The following is a 25,357-nucleotide window of genomic DNA, read 5'->3' as shown; positions in this document are numbered from 1 at the left end:
ATTTAAAACTGCGATGACAAGGAATTTTAGAGGGAAGTGTATATCAGGAACTCTCTACATCAGTTGTGCAGAGGGTAAATGTTGAAGGTGGTGGATGCCACTAAACCTGGCGATGTTATCCTAGATTGTGTCAAGTTTCTTGAATGTTGCTGGAGCTGTTTTCCTCCAGTCAAGCGGCAAGAATTCCATCACGCCTCTGAACTGTACCTTGAAGATGGTGGACAAACATTGAGAAGATGAGAAGTTATTCTGTGTCCTCATTAGCCTCATGACCCATTTGTCTAAATGCAGAATTTAATTGGCTGTTCCACATAAATGGTTACAGTTCCTGGTAAATGGAAACCACCAGAATATTGACAGTGAGAAAATTAGTAATGGTAATGCCTTTGAATGTAAAAGGGAGATGGTTAGTTCCTCTCTTGTTGGAAATGACCATTGCCTGGTACTTGCGTGTCATAAACATTACTTACTACTTATCATCCAAAGCATCCAAAACCAAGTTTTGCTATATATGGATATGGATATCAACAAATGTCCCTTGTTTTGACTTTGATAGAAGGAACATAATTGAAACAGCTGAAGGTGGCTGAACCTTGGTATGTTCTGAGACTGAAATGATAGTTCTCCCAAACAATCCCAACCATATTCCTTTGTTCTAAATATAACTCCAACCGTCGAAGACATTTTCATCCCAAATTTCCATTGATTTAACTTCACCAGGGCTCAGTGATGCCATAACTGATCAAATGTTGCCTTGGAATCAAGGGCAGTCACTCCCATCTCATCTCTGCAATTCAATTCTTTTGTCTATACTTGGGGCACAGCTTAATGGAATCAGGAGCTGAGTAGCACTGGTGGAATCCAAGCTGGATGCCAGTAAGTTTATTGCTGAGGAAGTGGGTGGCAAGGTGGCTCAATGGTTAGCACTGCTGCCTGGTTTGATTCCAGCCTTGGGTGACTGTCTATCTGTATGGAGTTTGCATATTCTCCCTGTGGCTGTGTAGGCTTCCTTCAGGTACTCAGGTTTCCTCCCACAGTCCAAAGATGAGCTGGTTAGGTGGACTGATCATGCCAAATTGTCCATAGTGTCCAGGGATGTGTAGGCTAAGTGTACTATGTTTTAATAACAAGACATATTAAACTAACATTGTAAAATTTCCCATATTTTACCTAAAGGTCCTTCCACTTACTTTGACAGATTATTTTAAGACATGGAATCTATATTATTTGCAAAACTGTTAACTTAATATGGGCCACAGGAAAAAAGCCTTTCAATATCTTATGCCACAATGATACCCAATGATATTACATGCCATTTGGAATAGGGGAGTTGAAAAGACCTACTGCCATACATGAGAATATCTTGAAACATTTCTAAATGAATGTATCAGAATGAAACTCAATTCCCACATTTATGATATAAAACAAAAACACAATGCACACCATTACTGCACAGCAAAATCACTCCAAAATTACATGACAGATTATGAAAAACCTAATTGTTGAATAAAGAGAGCTTGGCGTCACAGGTAGACAGGGTGGTGAAGAAGGCATTTGGCACGCTTGCCTTCATTGGTCAGAGCACTGAGTGACATGTGGAGTTGGAATGTCACATTACAACTGTACGAGACATTGGTAAGGCCACATTTGGAGTACTGTGTACAATTCTGAGCACCCTGCTACAGGAACGATGTTATTAAACTGGAAAGGGTGCAAAATACATGTACAGAAATGTCAGCGAGCCTGGAAAGTTTGAGTTTTAAGCACAAGCTGGATAGTCTGGGAATTTTATCCCTGGAACATAGCAGGCTGAGGGGTGATGCAGAGGTTTATAAAATCATGAAGGACATAGATAAGGTGAATAGCCAAGGTATTTTCGTCAGGGTGGGGGAGTCCAAAACTAGAGGGCATAGGTTTAAGGTGAGAGGGGAAGGGGACCTGGAGGGCAGGGTGGTGTGTATTTGGATTGAGCTGCCAGAGGAAGTGGTAGACACTGGTATAATTACAATGTTTAAAAAACATTTGGATAGGTACATGGATAGGAAGGGTTTAGAGGAATATGGGCTAAGTGCAGGCAAATGGGACTAGCTCAGTTTAGGAAATCTGGTCAGCTTGGGTCTGTTTCCATACTGTATGACTCCATAACTCTATCACGCTCAACACATACATTTTCAAAATTCAGTTTATTAAGCATAATCTCAAAGCTGTCATCAGCTATACCATACGCCACTTAATTTAAAATTACTGATTAAGAAATTGAGATCGTGATTTCAACTTAAATTTCAAAATATATTCATGACATTAAGTGGGATGATATTTTTACTCACAAGGCAATGAAATTCAGTACAACTTCAATTCTCTGTTAAAAGTCATTCTCCAACACAACATGTTTATTTTGACGTAGCAGTGTTGTCAGTTATTGACTGGTCAGAGAATTATTATAGTTATAATTGTAATTTGAAGTGTAACTGAGGATTGCAAAGAAGACGTTACAATGCTAGAAATGTAATACCTTTGTTCTTATACCTTCCTTAACTTGCGTTAAAACCTGAGCAGAGGTGAGATCAATGCTGACTTCCTAACGCTCACTGGATTACAACAGGAATGTTATCAATATGATCACTAGAACTGTATCATTAACAAGAAATCCAAGTTAAACTGTCATAGTTAGAAACAAAAACTATGGGTATGTAATTTCAAATCAACAACTAATGAATCCCTCTTGTCTTCAATGCAGCTTGCAGCCATGCTACAGTAGTAGAGGCTTTTGGAAAACTAAATTGAAAAACTCAATTCAGTATAATGTGAGAAAAATCAAAAACAGCAATGTTAACCTTCCCAGATTTAGTCAGTGACATGACAATGAGTTTGTAAATCCCAAAATAAAGTTGGCAATCGAGGAATTTACACCGTGGATCACTTTCATGACTCTGAGGGCTTTAGAACATGATTGACATTTAGCCTGGACCTCAGCAAAAACCTCCAATATTTCTGCTCCCTTGGCATTGACAACAATGGTTATTCTTAACCATTTCAGTAAAAACCATCATTTGTTTTCAACTGCAGATCATTACATAAGATGTGTTCAGACCATCTCAACTGGAAAGGATCCTGAAAGATTCAAATCGCACTTTCTCCATTCAGATTTCATCCTTTCCCTACTTAATCTTGTCACATTTTACACTCAGTCACATTTGACCAAGCATGTGAGTTGACCTGGAATTGCAAGCATGAGGCATTCAAGCTGTCAAATAGATAATGACCATGAAACCAAAAGGTTTGTTACACCTTTTTATTGCATAAGACTCGAAAATGAATGCATGCTGCAAAACAGGAACAATCTGAAGATCCTGTCACAAAAACTCTTTGCTTCACACTGGGGCTAGCCCGGTTGTCTTGTTTTAATCAGTAGAGTTGTAATCATGAAATAACCTTCCACTTTACTTTTTAAAAATATCGTTGGCCCTGCATTTTAAAATCATTTTGTATGTTAAAACGTATTAGAGCATTCAAGTCATCATCCTTGGACACTCCTCCATTAACATGACTTTGATACATTCATATGAAATTAACAGAACAACAAATTTAAAATATTGCAACCATTGTATATCATTCTTTACATAGCGATTATTTTAAGTAACTCAGCTCTGGTGATCTAGCAATCCCAAATCATTAAACACAACTCTCTCTTTTTATATATTTTAGTTCTTAAGACTAGAGATGTGTGAATATTTTATTTTTTATATAATTATTTCCAATAATTAACCTTCCTGCTCTTAGAGTGGGGCATAAATTCTGCCCAGGACAATGAAATTATAGCTCTTCCTCTCTCATAGCTGCTAAACAAAAGCGGGATGTTTGCTATTCATATTTTCATTTTAAGGTGCATAACTTCCTGCCATTGAGTTAAAAGAGAAAATTACTGGGAGTCCTGGAAAAATTGAACAAAGAACAATGTAGGACAGGAACAGGCCCTTCAGCCAACCAAAACTGTGATGACATGTGGTGCCTTTCTAAACTAAAAACCTTTTACCTCTATGTTGTCCATAATCCTCAATTCCCTCCATATTCATATATCTTTCAATATGTCTCTGAAATGTTACTATGGTATTTGTCTCCACCACCTCTTCAGGCAGCACATTTCAGGCACCTATCACCCTTTGTGTAAAAGAAAAACCTGCCTCTAGTATCTCCTTTAAATTTATCCCTTTTTACCTTTAAACCTATGTCTCCTAGTCAGTATTTTCACTCCTCATCCTTCAATGTTCAAGTGAAAATAATCCAAATTTGTCGAATCTTTCCCCACAGCTAATACCCTCTGAATCAGGCACATCCTGGTAAACCTTTTCTATAACCTCTCCAAAGCCTCCACATATTTTTAGTAGGGGGATGACTAGAACTGTATACAATATCTCAAATGTGGCCTAACTAAAGTTTTACACAGCTGCAACATCACTTTCCAATTTTTATACTCTATGCTCTGACTGATGTAAGCAAGCATGCCACATGCCTTCTTGACCACCTTATTCACTCGTGTTGCCATTTTCAGGAAACTGTGGACTTGTATGCCTCGAACCCTCAGTACGTTGATGCTATTAAGGGTTCTAACATTCACTGTATACTTCCTCGAACCTTCCAAAATGCATCACCCTGCACTTGTCCAGATTAAACTCCATCTGTCATTTCTCCGTCCAATCATAGCCTATCTGTATCCTGTTGTATCCTCTGGCAGTCCTCCTCAGTATCTGCAGCTCCCCAAAACTTTCACAAGTTTACCAATCAGGTCACCTACATTCTTCTCCAAATCATTTATATATATTAAAACAACAGGGGACCCAGCACTAAACACTGTGGAACACCACTGGTCACAGATCTCCAATCTGAAAAACACCCTTCCACCTCTATTCTCTGTCTTCCCTGACTCAGCCAGTTCCTTTCATTCCTCGTGCTTCTCGGATTTGTTATCAGTATTCCAGCAGAACGTCTGATCTCATCTATTTTCCAATTAATGGCATGTTTTAAAATACTGCAAAGGACAGTCTCAGCTTTGTGACTCCAAATAGTGATTTAACATAAACTAGGGTGAAAGTTTGAAGTTTTTCTGTCTCCACGGTTCCTCTGCTCATGTCACATCTGAAGATTGGATTAACTTTTACTTCTCTCAAACACATGATTCACTTTTAATAAAATAGTGTCTAAACATCTCATCCCAATGTTATTTTCTTTATCTTTTTTCATAGTGATGCAGGCCTTCCAGTGATGCCATATTGTAATTGCCCTTGAACTGAGTGGCTTGCTAAGGTTAATTCAGAGGGCACTTACAAGCCCCTCCATTTGTTGGGTCTGGAAACACATTCAGTCAAAACCAGGTGGGGGACAGCAAACTTGCTTTTCTAAAGGACATCAGTGAATCACATGGGTTTTTATGTGTTAAGTGTGGCAAGCATTATGACTAAAATTAGTTTAATTCCAGATTTATTTAATAATTGAATTCAAATTCCAGCATCTGCCATGGTTAGATTTGAACGCATGACCCAGAACATTAGTCTGCACCTCTGGATTACTAATGGGTTTATCCTTTGTTGCAATCAACTTGGAAGTGATTTATGCTTTTATGACAATTACTTTTTCAAAAAACCTTTCTACTACCAATGTCCCCCACAAATGCATTCAAATTTCTTATTTCAATAGCCAGTTCATACTTGCAAAACAATAATATATTCCTTCTGTTTGCCTGCAAAGACATTAAAGCAAGAATAGATAGGGAAGCTTTATTTCATTAGTGGTCATAAAGTTAGCCAATCAGAAAATTTATTAGCCAGCTTTGAAGTTCATCAACCAACCCATTAAATAGAATAATGCTATGATATAATACCTTTTCCACCAGATTATTAGCCAAAACAAAATATATCTCGCTACATAAAGCTTGTATTAATAATCAGTGAACTGGCAAGTAGCCAAAGTGATCCCTGATTAAGTTAATGATGGATTGCATTCCTGTGAAAGGCTTGGTACTTAAGTTGAGAAAACACGACAATGAGCTTCATTTAGGCCTCATCACATTTGTTTATGAAAATAGATTTAATACACTTGGACAGAAATCCATATTTAGACCCAAACACACCTTTAAGATGTTAAAAAAATGTTTAAATGTATTTGTGATTAAAATTCATTGCTCTTTGACCTGACAGATTAATTGTTTTAGAGACATTCAAATATCCCTTTATGAAAGCTTATACTTTCTAAAGCATGGAATTAACCATCATCAGTTCCCTCTTGCCATTGTCAAGTTTTAACCTTGCAATGTAATTTACTGTGCCTTTCTCAACTTAACAGAACAAACAATGATACTGGCACTTTTATGTTTCACACAAAATAGAAAGAGGGTAGATCTTTCCCCTCCTTGGAGGTGGCAAATGAATTGACAAGAGAAGAAAAATATTGGACAAGTTTGTTCTGGAGAGATACTCATTCCCTTCTTGCCAACTTCCCAACAAATACTGTATGAGGAGGTTCACATGTGATTTTTCAGCAATTAAGACCTCAAAGTGGCCAATTAATGGCAATTTAAGGGTTGTCAATTACCACTTATCCAATGACCTGCTTTCTCTGGGGGCAAGAAAGATAGTTAGATTCATAACTGGGACATCATATGTCAAACTGCCTCAAGTCGTCCCAATCTGGAGGAATTCAGAAGCAAGGACATGGATCAAAGAGGCAGCCTCTGAGAATCACACCCCAGCTCTTATCTCCAATCCACTTGAACACCTTCATCCATAAGCTGGACCGTATGACAAAGAGATTAAAGAAAAATCCTTCTCATGCTGAATCAGTTCTGGATTAGTACTCAACTGGTGGACCTGAGGACCCAGAGCTGCCAGCCTTATGGCCACCCAATGCAGCGGTGTCAAGGAGCCTAAAAGGAAGGGATACTTGCACTTGTTCTCTTCTCAGCTCTTAATGAGCAATGCCAGCACTTAACGGAGGGAAATCTGGTGAGCTCTCTCAACACATTAGTCACCAACTAACACACCAACTAAATTGGAAAATCCCAGTTGTGGTTTAGGTATTGATAGGGTGAATAACTAAGGTATTTTCCCAGGGTGGTGGAATTGAAAACTGGAGAGCATCAGTTTAGGGTGAGAGGGGAAAGATTTAAAAAGGACCTAAGGGGCAACTTTTTCACACAGAGGGTGGTGCATGTATGGAATGATCTGCCAGAGGAAGTGGTGGAGGCTGGTACAAATACTGCATTTAAAAGGAATCCAGATGGGTACATGAATAGGAAGGGTAGAGAGGTGTATGGGACAAGTGCTGGAAAGTGGAACAAGATAAATTTAGGATATCTGGTCGGCATGGACAAGTTGGACAAAGAGTCTGTTTCCGTGCTGTACATCTCTAATGACTCTACTGTCTCTCTCAAAACTAATATCCAAGTCTTCAGTTCTACATTGCTCATTTGTGTAGCAATAACAATCACATATAGATGTCAAGCATAATCTAATTCTAGACTAATGTTATTGGGCAATAAATCATATGTCAATAACAAATCTGCATATGGATTCAACTCCTTCTGTAAGCATGATGAAAATAGTATACAATTATTACTTTTAGCATTTTCTGTCAAAGGCAGAATTTAAATCCTCTTCACCTCCCTACCACCCAAGAAAGGGTCAAAGGCCAAGGGTAAGTAAGAGGGAGGGTATGGGCTGGAGTTGCTGTTGCCTTCCCACTTCCCTCCAGTTCAGTCTGGGCCAAGAAGCCTGCAGATGCCCCTCCTGCCAACACACCAATTGAAATCCTTTAATTGTTCAACCAGCAGCTAGTGGTTGAGTTGGGGCATACAGCAAACCCTGCCATGTTTTCCTACAGCTTTCCATCATTCAAAGGCACTCTGTGCTTGATTAAGGGACTCAGCATTGGGGAGGAGAAGCCAACTCCCTGCCCTTGATGTTAATCCACTTCTCTGACAACCCCATCTTAGCCTGCTTACTTGTCTCCAGAGGATATACTGCTGATCTCCAGGTAGCCCCCACTGTAGCAATGACAGCAGCTTCTAATCCCAGAGCATTGTCCATACCGAACAACTGTTGGACTCTCAGCAGTAGCTCGTGGGTGGGATTCCCACCCTTGTGAAGCCTCAATTCGGTTTGAGGCCCAATACTGTCCAGGTAAATGCCTGATTCCCTCACAATAAAATTAAGTCTCTCCATGGAGAAGCGACAAGAGGCAGGACCCATGTTGCCATCACTAAATTCAAGCCCGGATTTTCTAGTTCTCTTTTGACCATGTTTTGATTGCATGTTTTCCTTGAGTTAAAAACAATTAAACACTGACTGACACATTAATATTCCATCTAATTTCTCTGTATTGTACATGATCCATTTGGCATTGCACACTCCATTTAAGATTGTCATTTGACTCCATGTATGCACATCTCAGTGTTTTCTTGCACAGTCTGTTTGCCCTCTTCAGAGTAAATTCTGGACTGCTGTGTGCCTGCACGTCTCTGCAAATCAGAGGGAAGATTTTTTAGACAGGTACTTACCTGAAAAATTCAAGTCCAAAAAGAAACTAGACCATAAGTCTTCAATTGGGACTTGTTTGAACAAAACTTAGCATTAGGAAAGTGGACTCTCAGTATTTGGCCATCACTATAGGGGAAAAAAAAACACGAGAAGCTCCCAGGGGCATGGGAACGCAGCACTGTGGTTGGAAACCTATAATATTTATTGGTGTTTTAGCATCATTTGTTGGGGCTTTAATCTCTCAAATCAGAGTCCTCTGCAAATTTCATTCAAATATGCTTTATAAGAAATAAACATTTTTTCCGTGACTGCCAGAGTCATGGAATGGTCCCATTTCTATTCTGTTCAATCTCTTTATGACGTTAATGACACTTTTTTCCTTTGTATCAAAAAAAAATCAGATTTCCACAAATATTGACATTTTGGTAGTTATGTTACTCCAAAAAAAGTTACAAACTAATTATTATGTGAATATGTATTTCTGGAGTATCGCAGTCACTGTAGCACTGCAGTCACATTCCAAATATCAGTGTATTGACCCACCTGCCATATGGGGAGATGCATAAAATAAATTCTGTGAAGCTCCTTTATTTTGAGTATTTCTAAATTATTGGAAGGAGAAAATATTACATGGTGTCAGATGGTACCTTAGAGTAAAAACACAAACATTGAAGAAATCTGATCCTCAATTAGGTTGAAAAATCAACCCAAATTTGTGCTGTCCAATGAAAGTAAAACTGAATGAATTGGACAAAGCAAAATGGCTACCATCACTTAAAAAAAAACATTTAAAGAAAATCGGAACGCTCACGGTTCATAGATACATTCGAGAAGTTGAAACAAAAGTGCAGACTGTCATTCAGTGGCTTTCCAAAAGGAGAAAAAAAAGTTTAGCTCCATCCTTCTTGTTGCCAGGAGAGAGAGAGGATGAAATGTGTTTGATGCTGGGAGCTGAATGGAGAAACAGCAGAAACTCAAGCAAAGCTCTGAAGACAGATATGCACATATCTCCTGTCACGTTCACATCACAGAATTTACTGATATGCATTTCAAGGCTGGATGTAACAATGTTATCGATAACTCCTTAACATGGAAAGTGAGAATGAGAAGTAAAAGAAACCAAATGTCCATACCACAACAAGGTGATGACGAATGTGGGGATATAATTGACAAAGGAACTATACGGTGCAAGAAATGACTCAATGTAACATTTCTCAGAGAAAAGATAGTCACACAACTATGCAGATTATGAACAGGGTATAAAATAAGCTGAAGATTGATTGAGGGGTGCAGAATAACATTAACCCTAATGCTGAAGATCTTGCCAGAAAATTTTAAAGAGAATGAATTCTCAAGGAAAGGCACTTTGAAAGTGAGCAAAGTCATGGTAATGCCATAGGGGACAAAGTGAGGCCTGACATGAGGAACAACCCAAATCAGAGGGATGTTAAAAATAGAATGATGTTTACTTCAGGTTGGACATGACTAAAACAGACAGTGCTGTTATCTTGGGGTTGAACAGTTGTGCAAAGCAGCAACTTACCTCAGTAAATCTTGAGGTAGAAAGATCCAATTACCCATTAGGGCGTGGATGTAACATCACTGAAATGGAGTCAAATTAGAGATGAGACCAGGAAAGATGAAGAATTACAGATACTTCCAGCAAGTGATCGAGGGATTATCTGTTAAGATAATAGCAAACATAGCCAGCTACACGATATATCACAGATGACACCTCACTTGAAGATGTTATGCTTGCTGGTTCTGGAATAATCAGACCCAAAACGATGTAGAAAGAACTTCTCTACAAGATAAATGAAGCCTTGTGAATGGAGAACTGTGAGCTCAGAGCCAGATCATCCATTTACAGGATAGCATCAGCAAAAAACATTGAAAGAATGGTTTATACATACAATGTATACTAGGAGGACAAAGGTATACTTCAAAAAAAGGTAATGACTGTATCTAAATACCACCCTGACTGTAGCAGACTATAGGGAATCTGTTGTCAACAGGCAGGAATAATATCTTATAGGCCCAGATCATTCAATCTGATTCAGGATCCATATTTTCAGTTCAAATCAGACAAAGTGTGACATACTCAAATGAGTACTGTGAAATGTTAACAAGTTGCCACTTACGGCGCCATCTTAGGCACAAGGTTCAGATTCTTCAGGATAAATTTTTAGGTAAAACAATAAGTCCAGCATTGATGATCATAGGAATAAATTAGAAAACTAGAGAAATAAAAAGTTCCGAACAATGGTCCTCCAAACCCAGTTGGTGGCTGGCATCCAGCCAGCAGTTCACACCGGGCCTTGACTCCAGCCCACGCCAGGCCTCATCCCAAGGCTCTCAAGGCTAGGACACTGCTTGGGAATCACCTCAAGGCCAAACATCCATGCTAAGGACAAGCCAAGCTGAAAAAACGCCACTTACTGCTGACAGACCACCACACCAGGCCAAGAGACCACCACGCCAGGCCAGGACACCACCACACTGGGCCACTGAGACACCGCCACACCTGGACAGGAGATCGCCACACTGGGCTGGGAGACCACCATACTGGGCCACTGAGAGACTGTCACGTCAGGCCGAGAGACCGCCACACCAGACCAGGAGACCACCATGCCAGGCCAGGAGACCACCATGCCAGGCCAGGAGACCACCACACTGGGCCGCTGAGAGACCACTACACCAGGCCAAGAGACCGCCATGTCAGGCCAGGAGACCACCACGCTGGGCCACCCACGCCGGGCCAGGAGACCACCATACCAGGCCGGTAGGAGGCCTTGTCGAGTATATGCTGAGGTCAGGAGTGAGAGATCAAAAGGAATAAAGAGAGAAGAGGAAAGCAATATAGAAGAGAAGAAAAGTGAAAAAAAAAGAAATGGACAGAGTGGATGAGCTCCACCTGAAGCATCCTACTCCACCGGCATACATTACCTGAAGTCCCAGGTCTACAGAATGGCAAATTCAAATTGTCAAGTGAACCAGAAAAAATTAGACAACCAAAGGAGAATCCAAACCATGTCTGGTCATTCGATCTCCACTGCTCCCAGCTGACCACGACATTGTCTGCAGAGTTATTAAGTATAACAGGAGTATCTCAACAAGATACCTCCTCCAAGTGACCAAGATGGAGTCAGACAACAACTTACTGATGCACAACAGCAAGGAGGTCAATGCTTCAAAAAGCACATTTTAAATCCATGTTGTTGAAAGGAGGAACTGTACAGGTACAGGAGCCAATCATGAAAACCTGCAGCCCGGTAAAGATGGTGGGTGAACAGAGTCTGCAAGCTCATACATCTTTGAGATTAAAACTGGTCAGTAAATGAGAAGAAACAGAGTTCAGACATGACCTACATCTTGAGCAGAAAAAGCAGAAAAGACTTTCAAGAACACCAACAACATCACTTAGCAGCAAAATATCAATGGCATCTCGCACGACAACATCAACAACATACCAACAAGTGGCACATGGTACCAACATCATACACATCCATACATCAGGAGCAACATGCACAACGTTGCATCTACAGCAAGCCAGCTCACCACTGAGGGCGCTAATCCCAAATCTACAAGGTGGAGATGGAACATCCTATCAGCTAAGCAGTAACATCAATCATATTTTTGCTGGAATCTGTATAAGTCTCCAATAGGGTTCATGTTTTTCATAGAATTTGGGGAAATAAAAGATAACAGTTCTATTAATATAAAGGATTGTTTTATAGAGAATGAAGGGTTTTGCATTGTTTTATTATTAGTAAAGAAGTAGGAATTAATTGTTATATCTTCTGAATGTCACATTTGTTTTTGCATTTCAGTTACACGGTCAAGAAACAATATATCAGTCCAGCAGCCACATGGCGAAATACAGGAAATGCACATGAAAAAGCTCAGTATTTTGCATCTGGAGTCTGATTACATGTAACATATTGGAACCAGAAGAATACGGTCAAACCCTCAGTCCTGATACTCCGGTTCATTAGAAACCACATATATGACCAAAGTTGTGCCTCAGGACCCTTGTGAAGCTCTGGTGCACTGACATATATCTGGGAATTTCACAGGAACTCTGAACTTGGAGTGGGCAATTTGCTGGTCTCAGGGACACTCCAGAATTTTCTCTGACTCTGAGGGAGAATCAGAGACATCAGATATTTCCACAGTACTTGGCTGAATTGTCACCAAGACGACCATTGATAGAACATACCTAATCTAACTCCTGGATAATTTCGGAATTGACATCTCAATAACTCCCACTCACCATCATATCCCAAATCCCAATGTATGCCCTGACCCCAGAAATATGGGCAACCTTCCCTAACCACCCCTCTGAGCTGACTAGCTCCCTGACCACCCCCTCTGAGCTGACTAGCTCTCTGACTACCCCCTCTGAGCTGACTAGCTCCCTGACAACCCCCTCTGAGCTGACTAGCTCCTTGACCACTCCCTCTGAGCTGCCTAGCTCCCTGATCACTCCCTCTGAGCTGCCTAGCTCCCTGATTACTCCCTCTGAGCTGACTAACTCCCTGATCACCCCCTCTGAGCTGACTAGCTCCTTGACCACCCCCTCTGAGCTGACGAGCTCCCTGACAACCCCCTCTGAGCTGACTAGCTACTTGACCACTCCCTCTGAGCTGCCTAGCTCCCTGATCACTCCCTCTGAGCTGACTAGCTCCTTGACCACCCCCTCTGAGCTGACTAACTCCCTGACCACTCCCTCTGAGCTGCCTAGCTCCCTGACCACCCCCTCTGAGCTGACTAACTCCCTGATCACCCCCTCTGAGCTGACTAGCTCCCTGACCACCCTCTCTGAGCTGACGAGCTCCCTGACAACCCTCTCGGAGCTGACTAGCTCCTTGACCACTCCCTCTGAGCTGCCTAGCTCCCTGATCACTCCCTCTGAGCTGTCTAGCTCCTTGACCACCCTCTCTGAGCTGACTAGTTCCTTGACCACCCCCGCTGAGCTGACTAGCTCCCTGACCACTCCCTCTGAGCTGACTAGCTCCCTGACCACTCCCTCTGAGTTGACTAGCTCCTTGACCACTCCCTCTGAGCCGACTAGCTCCCTGACCACTCCTTCTGAGTCGACTAGCTCCCTGACCATTCCCTCTGAGCTGACTAGCTCCTTGACCACCCCCCTGAGCTGACTAGCTCCTAGACCACTCCCTCTGAGCTGACTAACTCCCTGACCAAGCCCTCTGAGCTGACTAGCTCCCTGACCACCCCCTCTGAGCTGACTAGCTCCCTGACCACTCCCTCTGAGCTGACTAACTCCTTGACCACTCCCTCTGAGCTGACTAACTCCCTGATCACCCCCTCTGAGCTGACTAGCTCCTTGACCACCCCCATGAGCTGACTAGCTCCTAGACCACTCCCTCTGAGCTGACTAGCTCCCTGACCACTCCCTCGGAGCTGACTAGCTTCCTGACCACCCCCTTAATCCCAGCAATATGTCTCAAACTATCCAAATACCTGCCCCTGACGGACAACCTCAACTCTTAACGCAACCACTTAACAAACCCCACCCCCCGCTTGTCCTGACCCAACTAATGTCCCAAATGCAGTAGCTTCCATTACCCAACTACCGCTCAACTACTCAAATACCCCATGAATCCCCTACCCACTTACCTTCATCACCCAAACTACCTACACAATTACCTTAGCTAGTTATCCATGCTCCCCAACTTCTCTTAATACCTTACGCTTCCTCATACTCCTCCCCTTTTGACACGGTAAACACCTTCATTTTCTAGCCCATCTTGCTTCTAAAGATGAACTCAGAACATTGACTCTGTTTCTTTCTCTACATGTGCTGCCAGAGTATTGCCAGTACTTTCTGTTTTGAATTACCCATGCTGCCCAACCAACCATTCACTTGTTAATTCACTCACAGTCAAAAACCCAACAGTTAAACTTAGCACATGGTAGTAGTGACGGTAAAAATGAGGCATGTCCTGTTTCCCCTTTACTCCACTCTGCTTTGATGATATTCCCTGATCCCATGTGTCTGGAAAAGCCAAGCTAGGAAATCCAGTGTTGTGTAAGAGAAGGGAATTTATAGTCATAGAGCATGGAAACAAACACTTCAAATCAATTTGTGCATGCTAACTAAGTTTTCCAAATGAACAGTCCAACTTGCCAGCATTTGGCCCCTATCCTCTAAACCTTTCCGATCCATGTACCTATCCAAATGTCTTTTAAATGTTATAACTGTACCTACATCTATCACTTTCTCTGGCAATTCATTCTATATACGAACCACCTTCTGTGTGAAAATGTTGCCCCTCAGGTCCCTTTTAAATTTTTCTCCTTCACCAAAACTATGCCCCCTTAGTTTTGAACTCCTCTACCCTACGGAAAAGACTTTTGCTATTCACTTTATCTTTACACTTCATGATTTTATAAACCTCTTTCAGGTCACCCGTCAACCCCATAAGCTCCAGTGAAAAAAGTCCCAGCGTCTCCTTATAATTCAAACCGTCCAGTCCCAAAAACATCCAGGTAAATCTTTTCTGAATCCTTTCCAATTTAATAATATCCTTCCTAAAGCAGGGCGACCAGAACTGTACCACAATATTGCAAAAGAGGCCTCACCAATGTCCTGTTCAACCTCAACTCCTATACTCAAAGCTCCGAGCAATGAAGGCAAGAATGCTAAATACTTTCTTAACCACCCTTTCTACCTGTAACACAACTTTCAATGACTATGCACCCCTTAAGCCCTGGGCCTCCCTGTTCAACCACACTACCCAGGGGTCTATCATTAATTGTACAAGTCCAAACTTTTGTTTCCGCTACCAAAATGCAATAGCTTGCATTCACCCAAATTAAACTCTATCTGCTACTCCTCTACCCATTGACCCAATTGATCAAGATCCCTTTGTAATCTTAGATAACCATCTTCACTGTCCACTATACAACAAATTCTAGTGTCATCCAAATTACTGACCATTCCTCCTAAATTCTCATCCAAATTGTTTATATAAATGAAAAACAACAGTGAACTCAGCACTGATCTCTATGGAATACCACTGTTCACTGCCCTCCAGTCTCAAAAACAACCCTCCATCACCACGCTCTGTCTCCTATCCTCAAATTTTCTATCCAATTGGCAAGCTCTTGCTGAATCCCATGTGACCTAATTTTACTAATCAGTCTACCATGCAGAACCTTGTCAAAGGCTTTACTAAAGTCCATGTTGACAATGTCTATCGCTCTCCCCTCGTCAATCTTTTTTGGTTATGTCCTCAAAAAATACAACCAAGAGACACAATTTCACATGCACAAAGCTGTGCTGACTATCCCTAATCTCTAAGCCTTGTCCCTCAGAATTCTGTCCAACATTTATTCATGCCTGATGTCAGACTCACAGCTCCCATGCTTCTCCTGAGATTAGGAAACGTGGAGAAATAAGATCATGTCTTGAAAACAGTCAGCATTTCAGAAGAGGAGTCACTAGAGGTCCTAAGTAACATAAGTCTCCAGGGTCTAACCAAGTGTATCCTGGCATGTTGTGGAAAGTTAGGGAATAAATTGCAGGCCCCTAGCAGAGATATTTGTATCATCTGTAGCCACAGGTGAGGTGCCAGAGGACTTGATTTCAGAAAGACAATGATTGCTGCACCTCAGAAGATCTGGACCTTGGTTTCTGCTATTGTTCGCAACAGTCCTCACAGTGGTATATCACAAAGAAGCGGAAACATCATGGGAATTGAACTTTCACGTTACTGGTTAGAACGGTTACAATAGAATCATTCAATCTCCTGCTGTGTTCCTAATGAGTCCCATTGGACCAACTTGGCACAGGGCTCTCCATTAACAAACGTGAATGAATGCCTAAATCGGAAACCTGCACCATCCCCTTACTATGTTGGAAGGAAAGCAAGACCTTCTCAGAGATGTTAATTAAAGCTAGAAGGGAAGTCCAGGACTCTGATGTTGCAGGCTCCCCCACCAAAAGAGTCAAGAGAAACTCCCTTCCCATTAGTCATAGCTTGCTGGTGGAAGCCTTGCCTAGCTGCTGCGGTGAGCCTTTGGACAACGCAGTCTGCATTTCCCTTTACCAGCCAGTTATCACATTCCACCAGAAATCAGATCACAGCAGACCAATAGCATTTAATAAGCTCCACCAGTTAAAATCTGCCAGGTAACAAGTACCTCATGGGATTAATGTCTGCTCATGTGATCTTCCAGGCATTGGTTAAAACCAACTCTCCAAGCTCAGGATGAAATGTTATTGCTATGGTCCAGTAATAAATGCACAACAATGAGCACTGAAGTTGCAAAGGTTCTAACACATTCAATATTAGCTGATGGAGTACAGTAATGGTAACCTGAAACAAATTTAAGATGGGCACCAAAATCAAAATAAACAAAATGCTATCAAGAGATATGTGCTGATTCAGAATGATTTACCTACTTTGACAGTACAGATATGCTCATGATTGAAAGTAATTTTTGGCCCAAGTTTATAGAGAGTAACATGCATTAACAAAGTACTTGCATCATTTCTGGGCTCAAGTCAATTTTTCCTTTTTATGCTTTGCACAATCTATAACTGGAATCAAAGTACTAAGCAATTTTGAATATGTTATTCTTATGGACTTGGTGTATTTTCCATTCACAAAGCATTTTAGCAGGTTTCTATAGCAGTAACTCACCCAAGCATTTCATGTGTTAATATAGGGAGCTTTAAAGTCCTGAACAAACAAACCTAATATATTAAAAATGAAAGCAATTGCTTCAGAATTTAAGGCAATTTTTGTGTGGTGGATTTAAGTTCCCTATCAACAACACTGGCCTTTTCTCGAATGCTGATATTCTTCGTTGTTTAGGACGCTCTGTAGCAATTTGATTTTTTAACCGACTCCATTGTTACTTTGACCGGCTCAGGCCTGAATTTGTAGAGTCAAAGAATTCCCTGATCCTGACTTGGGAGGAAGTGCCCTAGATTGTCAGATTTTTATTCTGGATAAGGACGTTAAGCTGGAGTTAAGACTGCGGTCTCCCCTCCCTAGAAAGCATCTGGAAGTAGCTACATGCGCTGCTGTGCCAGGGTGGATTGTGGGAAAGGCCCATTTTTGTGCTCCAGTCTTCATCCCAGCTGCAACAAAATGCTCTCCAGCCCTCACTCCGTGTACTCCCACAGCCCTCCCCCATCCTTGCCAGTCCATGCCACCTTATGCCTATTGGATACTCATTCCCATCAAGTCTCAAGCCTTTGTCAACTACCAGAGTGAAATAGCACGCATTGATCTTTTCTAACTCTGCACCCTTTTGTTCAGGCCAAATCAATTAAATGCTTCCAAAGCCTGACAGATCCTTTGTCAGCTCCCTTGATAGCTCCATTGGTAGTTCCAAACTGTTTTTCCATACGTGATGCACATTTGGCACTCTTGACCTCCCTCAAACTTAATTTACGGCTTGAAAGGGGTACCTTACTTCTCCCAAAGATGTCCCTGAATCTATCTAAAAGGGTACCTTACCTCTCTATTGGCGTGACCTATCACGCACAACATTTAGACTTTCACCTGAAATATCCAAATGTAGAAATTTTGTTTTGGAGATCCTACAAGTGACATTTGGATCTGATTGGAGGCAAGTACACATTCAGTTGCCTCTGTGCAATATAAACATTCCCCCTTTCTCTCTTGTCAAGAGAAGTGAATGCCAGGCTGGAAGCTAGGACTTCCAGATTTAGGCCGCCTGCACCACTATGACTAATCTAGAGACCCCTCTTTCATGGTTTGGATATTTGGATAGTTCCAATTTAATCTAGTCTGCCAGTTGATTTCAGTTCTGTATCCATCCTACATGGATTGCTGTTTCATTTTGTATAAATATTCCATTGCTGTCTAATTCGAGAACAGTTTGACACTTTATTTGATCAGTATTTTACAAATGAGCTATGGGGTGTACTTAATCATTGCTTTCAGTTGAGCTACTGTCTTCAGGCTAAATTGGTTTCAATCATATTTGTGGATTCAATGGCAATTTCAGAAGTCATCTTGTCTTCTTTAACAAAGTGCAAGGTAAATCTTCACAGAAAATGAATGTCTCAAAGGCTTTAGTTAAAAAATCATTATTTTAAAAGTCTCATTACCCACATATAGAAATGCACTGCTTTCCTTGTGGGGAAAAAAAAATCAAAAAATATTTTTGAATAATGTGCTGTTAGAGTCAACATGAATAATGCAGACAAAGGAAATTTGCTGTTGTTCTCTACAATTCCTACTCTTTAAATTCTGATGGAGAACAACAATTATCTTCTCAACCCAGTATATAAAACAAAAAAAACTGAATAAGTCAACTATGTCAAGGTGCCAATCAAGGACATGATGCAAAAGCAACAAGTCACATTGGATCAACGTAGGAAGAGATGATGAATCTCACCATCTTTCCTGCATTATGCTATTAAAATTTCACTATAATGAAATTTTAATATCATCTCTCTCTGTAGTTTATGCAGAGTGACCTTTGCTATAGCTTATGGTGTTTGCCAATAGCTTCACTGAAGAACTGCTGGAAGTCCGTTGTGCATTATGTGCAGCTAAAGATAACAAGGTCAACATGAAATATACTCCAGATAATAATTTTTCAAACAGTGAATCTCTTTTTTTTTAACCACAGATCATGCATATGATAGCTTATATTTAAGTTGATTTATTTGTTACGATGAACTCATGTAAAAGCTTGCCGCCCTTCTCAAAGTTGTGCTTGACTCAAAAATACAAGTCTTTACAGGTTAAAAACTTTAGCTGCAACTGGAAAAGTCCTGCCTCGACTAATGAAGACTGGAAGCTCAACGCACGCCCTCATGGACAGCTAGAAACAGTTAAAAATTGGCAGAGAAAACATTTGCTGAGCAATAATTGTTTGGAATAAAGTTTCGAAACCATTTTAGTTTTTCTATCTTCTAAAATGAAAACTCAACCAAACTGGGGTCATCTCTATAATATGTAAGACAGGGAGTGCTTCAGTTCATGAATTGATGTTGCAGGTTTTGTCGACTGCTGGCTAAAGGGTCCAGTCAATGTCACATGTAAAGTACTGCAGGATACCATGACAGATATAAATACCACTGTGGATGCATCAAAAAGTATCAACAATTATTACCTGAAGAGGTGTTACAAGAAATTTCATCTGCTGCAACGAAGACGAACTGATTTCTGCAAAAGAAGATAAAATTGACAATACTGCTTGGTGACAGAGCACGTTTGACTGGAAGATGTGCTAGCTGCCCACTGATCTGATGTTTAAAGATGGGAGGGGAGAAATTCCTTAATTAAATCAACGTACGGACAAAAGTTTCCAAAACTCAGAAACTATTTAATTAATTGTGAATTTTAGTTTGGTGCATGAATAACATAACTTTAACAAAGTGTCATAAAATAGTTCCAGGTATCAGTTTATTATTTGATGGACATACCATAAAAAAAATTGTTTCTGTACAGTAAATGTATTACCAAATTAGCATGCAAGGTTTTAATGAGATTGGTTATCTCTAATCTATTGCATAATAAACCTGTCAAAACAGATTCCAACAACATTTTGTGCTTAAAACATTTTCACAAATTTTCATGCAAACTGAAACATTGCAAATCTTTAGAGTAGTAATTTTTTAACTTTTTGTTCAACAGCAATAGTTTATTTAAAAATCTGTAAGTATCCTTATTAAATTTTACTTTTTATTTAAAAATTACTGTGATAATTTCTTTGTTAATTTCACATCACACAGAATTTGAATTTTCAGTTAAACCTTCTAATTTGAGAAGAGATCAATTTTCCTTTTGAAGTATTATGATACTGTCAACTGTTCTTCAAAAACTACTCACATTTAATATTGTATATAAACATCTTTTATAATTGGTTTTAAGGGTCCAATGTGAATAGTGAGATTGCAATAAAAATGCCGGTTACTGCTCATGAATTTAACTCTATCTTGCTCCATGGAACTTTTATTTAAATTAGCAATATTTCTTTACATCAAATTAAGCTTTTTCTTGAAGTTGTGTGCCTCACACTGTTAAAAAATCTCCACTTTCATGTATTCATATTTAAAATGGTAGCATAATCAATTTACACAAAGTCTGTAGTTATGGGGAGGGAGGTAGAATTTAAACTTGGAACAAAATTATTTGCAAGTAACATTTATCCATTTTAACATTACAATGCACTTAGTATTTTGTTTCAGAAAAGCTGGTTTATTATATTAAGTGATAAGATTACTTAAAGTCTTAAAATATCTACAATTTCCTTAGATTTAAATCCATGATTAACATTCCATTTTACAAATATTGACTACAACCTATCATTTAATATTGGAGCTAGTCTCAAAAAACCTTTTTAAATGATTAAGCTATTAAACGGACAAAAGCATACATCAGAAAAGATCATGTAGAACATACTACAGATTGAAAACTTGCATTCCAACATTCCCCTATCTGTTTCTCAATAGCCAAAAACGAAGCACTTATTGCAAACATTTATGGGTAATTAGCTTCAGTCTACACAAAATCAAACCAACAGCATCTAAAAGCATACTGGTGTAGCGCATGCAAACTGGAGTTTATGGTACTGCATTCAATGTACAAAGTGCATATGCATGGATATAGAAATGCAAACAGTCAAAGATAAATTTATTCAATGGCATATATTTTGATCTAGTAGTTCAATGATTTTCAAGAAAGGAACCCTGGTTGCAAGCTATGATACACAAGCCAGTACACTTTACACAACAAAATGCACCAATCAAATCAAAAACCACCAGGCAGCCAAACAAGGCAAAAAATCCTTGCCCTGGGGCTTTGCTCAAGAAGCCACACAGTGAACTTTTGTGATGGATCTGTCAGAAGTGATACAGCTTTGCAGATAAACTGAATCATCAGGTGAATATGCACTGACAAAATGACAATCCATCCCTCTTCCCTGAGACCGATAAGGTACGAAAGGGCTTCAGAGTACTACTAAGTGTGAAATGACAGAGGGTCAGCATAAATCCTTTACAGTGCCATTAGTACTTACACACTCTTCAATGAACATGCTTTCAGCACACTTGGTGACAAGATTTTAGCTATGGACATGCATTGTGTAATACATAGTAGCTTGAATCAGTTGTTCTGCTATTTGTGTTTTGTTTATAAAACAAGAGTAGTTTATCTTTCTGAAACAAGATTTAATTCTTGTCAGGGGTATAATCTTGATGAATGTGTACTCACTTAATTGTGTTCAATGATCTGTTGCTGTTTGATTACTCAAAACAAATAACCATTGGCCCTTGTTGCTTTTTGTTAAAAACTAGTCCTGTGATTTGTGACCATTTTGTTGGTATCAATTTATTTCTGTGCCACAATTCGTGCAATCTTATTGCATTCCAAAATCACGTCTGATGAAACTCACTTGTAACAAAAAAAATTGCAGAAAATTGTAAAATAGTATTTAAAAAAAAATAAATTAACAAAATAAAATAACGTGCTTTTCTGCATATTCAAGTATGCTATTTACAACTGAAGGCTTATTTTGGGTTCCACTCGAAAAATACAATGTAAATCCATGACAACAAAATGCAATATAACATAATGTGAAAGAATAACAGACTGTAGTTGTATATGCAGGCGTTATTGCATTCTAGGTTTTGTGCAAGCGTGCAAACAACATACATATACCTTACACATGACACAAATGAAACGATGTGTGGAGTGATTAGAAATTCAAAAACAATAGTATACTGTAGTTTCATTGATTCAAAACATTGCTTACACAGGAAATTCTACGGCCTTAACACTCCTGAACCTTCCAAAGCAAAGATAAACAAAGCAATCAGTAGATTTAAGACGTCCTGGTATTCATTGTAAAATCAGTCAACAAGGCAATCCAATTCAGACAATGGCAATATAGTTCTTTATAACTGTTTTCCATTTTGTACCAGATACTTAAAATATTGTACATCTTTAACATTATCATATTGCAATAAAAAAGCCCTATCCATTCTGGAATTTAAGATAAATTTCACAAATTAGCTGACTATGATAGCTATGTCTTAAGTTTTACAATTGTCTTATTGCATAATTCAGACAATTGTTTGACTAATTTACAAGAGGCAAAGAAGAGAATCACACACAGAAACTCTTACTAATAAATTTGAAAAAGACAAGAACAAGTTATTCTCAAAAGTTGACCATGAACAATAGGAAAACCCCATCACATTTGTTACACCACTGTAAGGACAGTTTGATTCAATCCTATAATGAGCGTGGTTCTGCATGAACCCCACAGGAAAGGGCATGTGCCATTTTAGGAGCAAGCACAAATAACTTCACCCAGGATGCCACCTTTAAACTCAAGACAATTTTCAAAAATAATGAAGGACTATATATTGAATTTCACTAAGTTAAAAATAACAAAAGTTTCCATTTTAAAGTGCATTCTGTGAAGTTGGTCAGCATATCTCAAAAACAAGAGTAAGTGGATAAATGTTAAAGTATAGCTTGTCAATCAAAATTCCATCAGGGACCTGGGAAGTATTGATAAAGAAACTGTGTGCCAATTATAAAGGCATTTCTCTCATTCTCTCATAAGAAATTTGAGAACAGAGATGGAAAGTGATGGTAGCATTGCTAGGATCGATTACTCCTGCTGGGAGCCTGTGTGACATGTTAGTTGGCATAAGTGTGAACATTTCAAAGGCCAATAGATCTACAAATTATGAAAGGCAAGGGGAATTTGAAGCTTCAATTCTGCTGTATATGTTTGGACTGTTATAAAAGATAGGGATCCAAATCCACAATTAATCTACAAAATTCCTCCGTTATAAAATGTTGAGCATTACATAACGGTATAACTCTGTGTGGATAACATGAAGGATTTGCTTGTTGCCAGACTGCCTCTACATGAACAGTAACAGACAAAAAAAAAGATTAAGCCAATCCCATGTTGATACAAGAATATTATAGATAAACAAAGTCTCAAACAAAGTAATCTGCCAATAGTTTTCAAATGTCAGCATTCAACTACTTAACAGAACAAACAAATAAGGATACAATGGCAAATTTCAGTTATCTTCATATTTTGGGTGTAAATCTTTCCAAAGATCCTTTTGTTTACTGTTTTATTAAATAAGAACCTGTTTCCTGAATGTTCACAGAACAAAGTACTCACCAAAATGGAAAATCCAATTCTCGAAAAACAAAGGTGGTGTAATTGGCAGTTAGCCAAGACATATGCAGTAATTAGATATGAGAATGGTGATTTATCAGCTTCTTGTGGCTGGAGTATGGCATGTGAGCAGAGAGAGCAGCAAAGACTGAATGAGTTGAAACTTCAGTTTCCTTTGAATGAAATATACTGACTCATACTTTGGCAGAACATTTAGAAAGTTTAGCAACAGAACTGATTACAGTTAAAATCTCTCCTGTCGACAACAGCCTAGATTTTAGTTTCCCTGCGAGGGGATGTTTTATTTTGGGACGTGGTGATTGGGGGGGTTGCAACAATTTAAACTGCATTTTTGAAACTGCTTTTTGTAACAAAGTGGAACTGGGGGACGGTGACAGTAATTCTGTATGTATCAGACTACCCCAATCCAACCTTTGTCCCTCCCCACCTGGCCTTTCGGCTCCCTCCCCCCGGCGAGAATGACCAACCCCTTCCTTCCCCAGAAGCCAGGCCTACCTCACTCTTCTGCACTGAGATGTTTGCAAACCCAGCAATGTCTACTACTGAGGACTGGCACTGCTGCAATTGCTAGGTCAGTTAATCAACCTTAGAGGCTGGTAGCTTGAGGATGGGCCTTGCTTCCATGGGGGCGGGGGCTGACCTTCAGCCAGGTTTGACCATTCCTAGCATATTGTTCGTGAGGAGTACGCATTATAAAAGTCATTCATTTGGAATTTACTTTTCTTTTTGGAAGAGCAATGTGACTGGTAGACCTTATGCCCCCCCTACTGCCTCACCCAACCCCCTTGGAATCCTTACCTATGTAGCCTTCATGGCCTTTTTAAAACTTATGGGCTAATTCTAACAACAGAACAAGATTTGATTGAAAGGGCATGATTTAAAGGCTATCATCATCACTCAATAACTCAATCTCCCTTTACTACTATCATGAATTAACTGATACAATACAGAAAAGATATCAATTATTAATTAAGTGTATGCAGAGCTATCTACTATCCAGGGGGTAATTGTGATCTGATCAGGTGATCGACTTGAGGTTAGAACTAGATCCTGAAACAGCCCTCCACCAAACCCCATACAAGGATAGAATACTGCACATTCTGGAAATCTGAGATCGCAAACAGAAAATGTTGCAAATATTCAGCAGGTCTGGCAGTGACTGTGGAGAGCGAAGGAGAGCTAATGTGTCAAATTTTCAAAGGATGTTGTGCTGACACAGTTTAAAAGCTGTGGCCCCAGTGGGCTACTGAAGATTCCAATGACTCTGAAACAGTGTACAATTATCACTGTGCTAGTGGAAGAAGGACATGTGTTTCAAATACAGGTCCCATGAGTTCCTGGAGGAACTTGTTAAGGAAGCTGGCCAAAATGTCATTTAAGATCTTACTTCTGCAAACCTGAACATTCTCGTGGACACGTCCATCATGAAGCCAGAAGTAAAGTTTTATTGTCTTGGTCTTTGGGTCAACTTGGAACAAGCTTGATGCTGGCTGGACCTTGATTTTGTTTCCCCTACATGGTACCTCTTATCCTCATAAATGCTGCTGGACATCTGAGAAATGACAGTCCACAACATGGCAGCCACCTGCTTTTGTCACAGCTCCAGCTACCTGGAAGCACTCACTGCCTGTGATTGGAAGCTG

The 25,357-nt window shown here is 39.8% G+C and overlaps 1 protein-coding gene across 19 annotated transcripts in view; it reads right to left on the bottom strand.

Annotated features, from left to right (window-relative positions):
• rbfox1 (RNA binding fox-1 homolog 1) overlaps positions 1-25,357 on the bottom strand; it is a 1,740,493-nt gene that overhangs the window by 10,341 nt on the left and 1,704,795 nt on the right. The window contains exons 11-12 of one of the 19 annotated variants that reach the window (XM_043711599.2): positions 22,299-22,331; positions 19,656-19,708 (exon numbers count right to left, since the gene is read on the bottom strand). The exons of 17 other annotated variants lie outside the window; for them this stretch is intronic. In XM_043711599.2, the coding sequence (XP_043567534.1) occupies positions 19,656-19,708; positions 22,299-22,331 (86 nt within the window). The remainder of the gene's footprint in view (positions 1-19,655; positions 19,709-22,298; positions 22,332-25,357) is intronic. One more of the 19 variants, XM_043711601.2, reaches the window with a different exon arrangement.

This window comes from Chiloscyllium plagiosum, unplaced genomic scaffold, assembly GCF_037043375.1.
Source record: "Chiloscyllium plagiosum isolate Xiang-an unplaced genomic scaffold, Cpla_swu_hap1 HiC_scaffold_20, whole genome shotgun sequence".
Lineage (NCBI taxonomy): Eukaryota > Metazoa > Chordata > Chondrichthyes > Orectolobiformes > Hemiscylliidae > Chiloscyllium > Chiloscyllium plagiosum.
The sequence above is the reverse complement of the archived record's forward strand: the minus strand, read 5'-3'. Positions and strand labels throughout refer to the sequence as shown.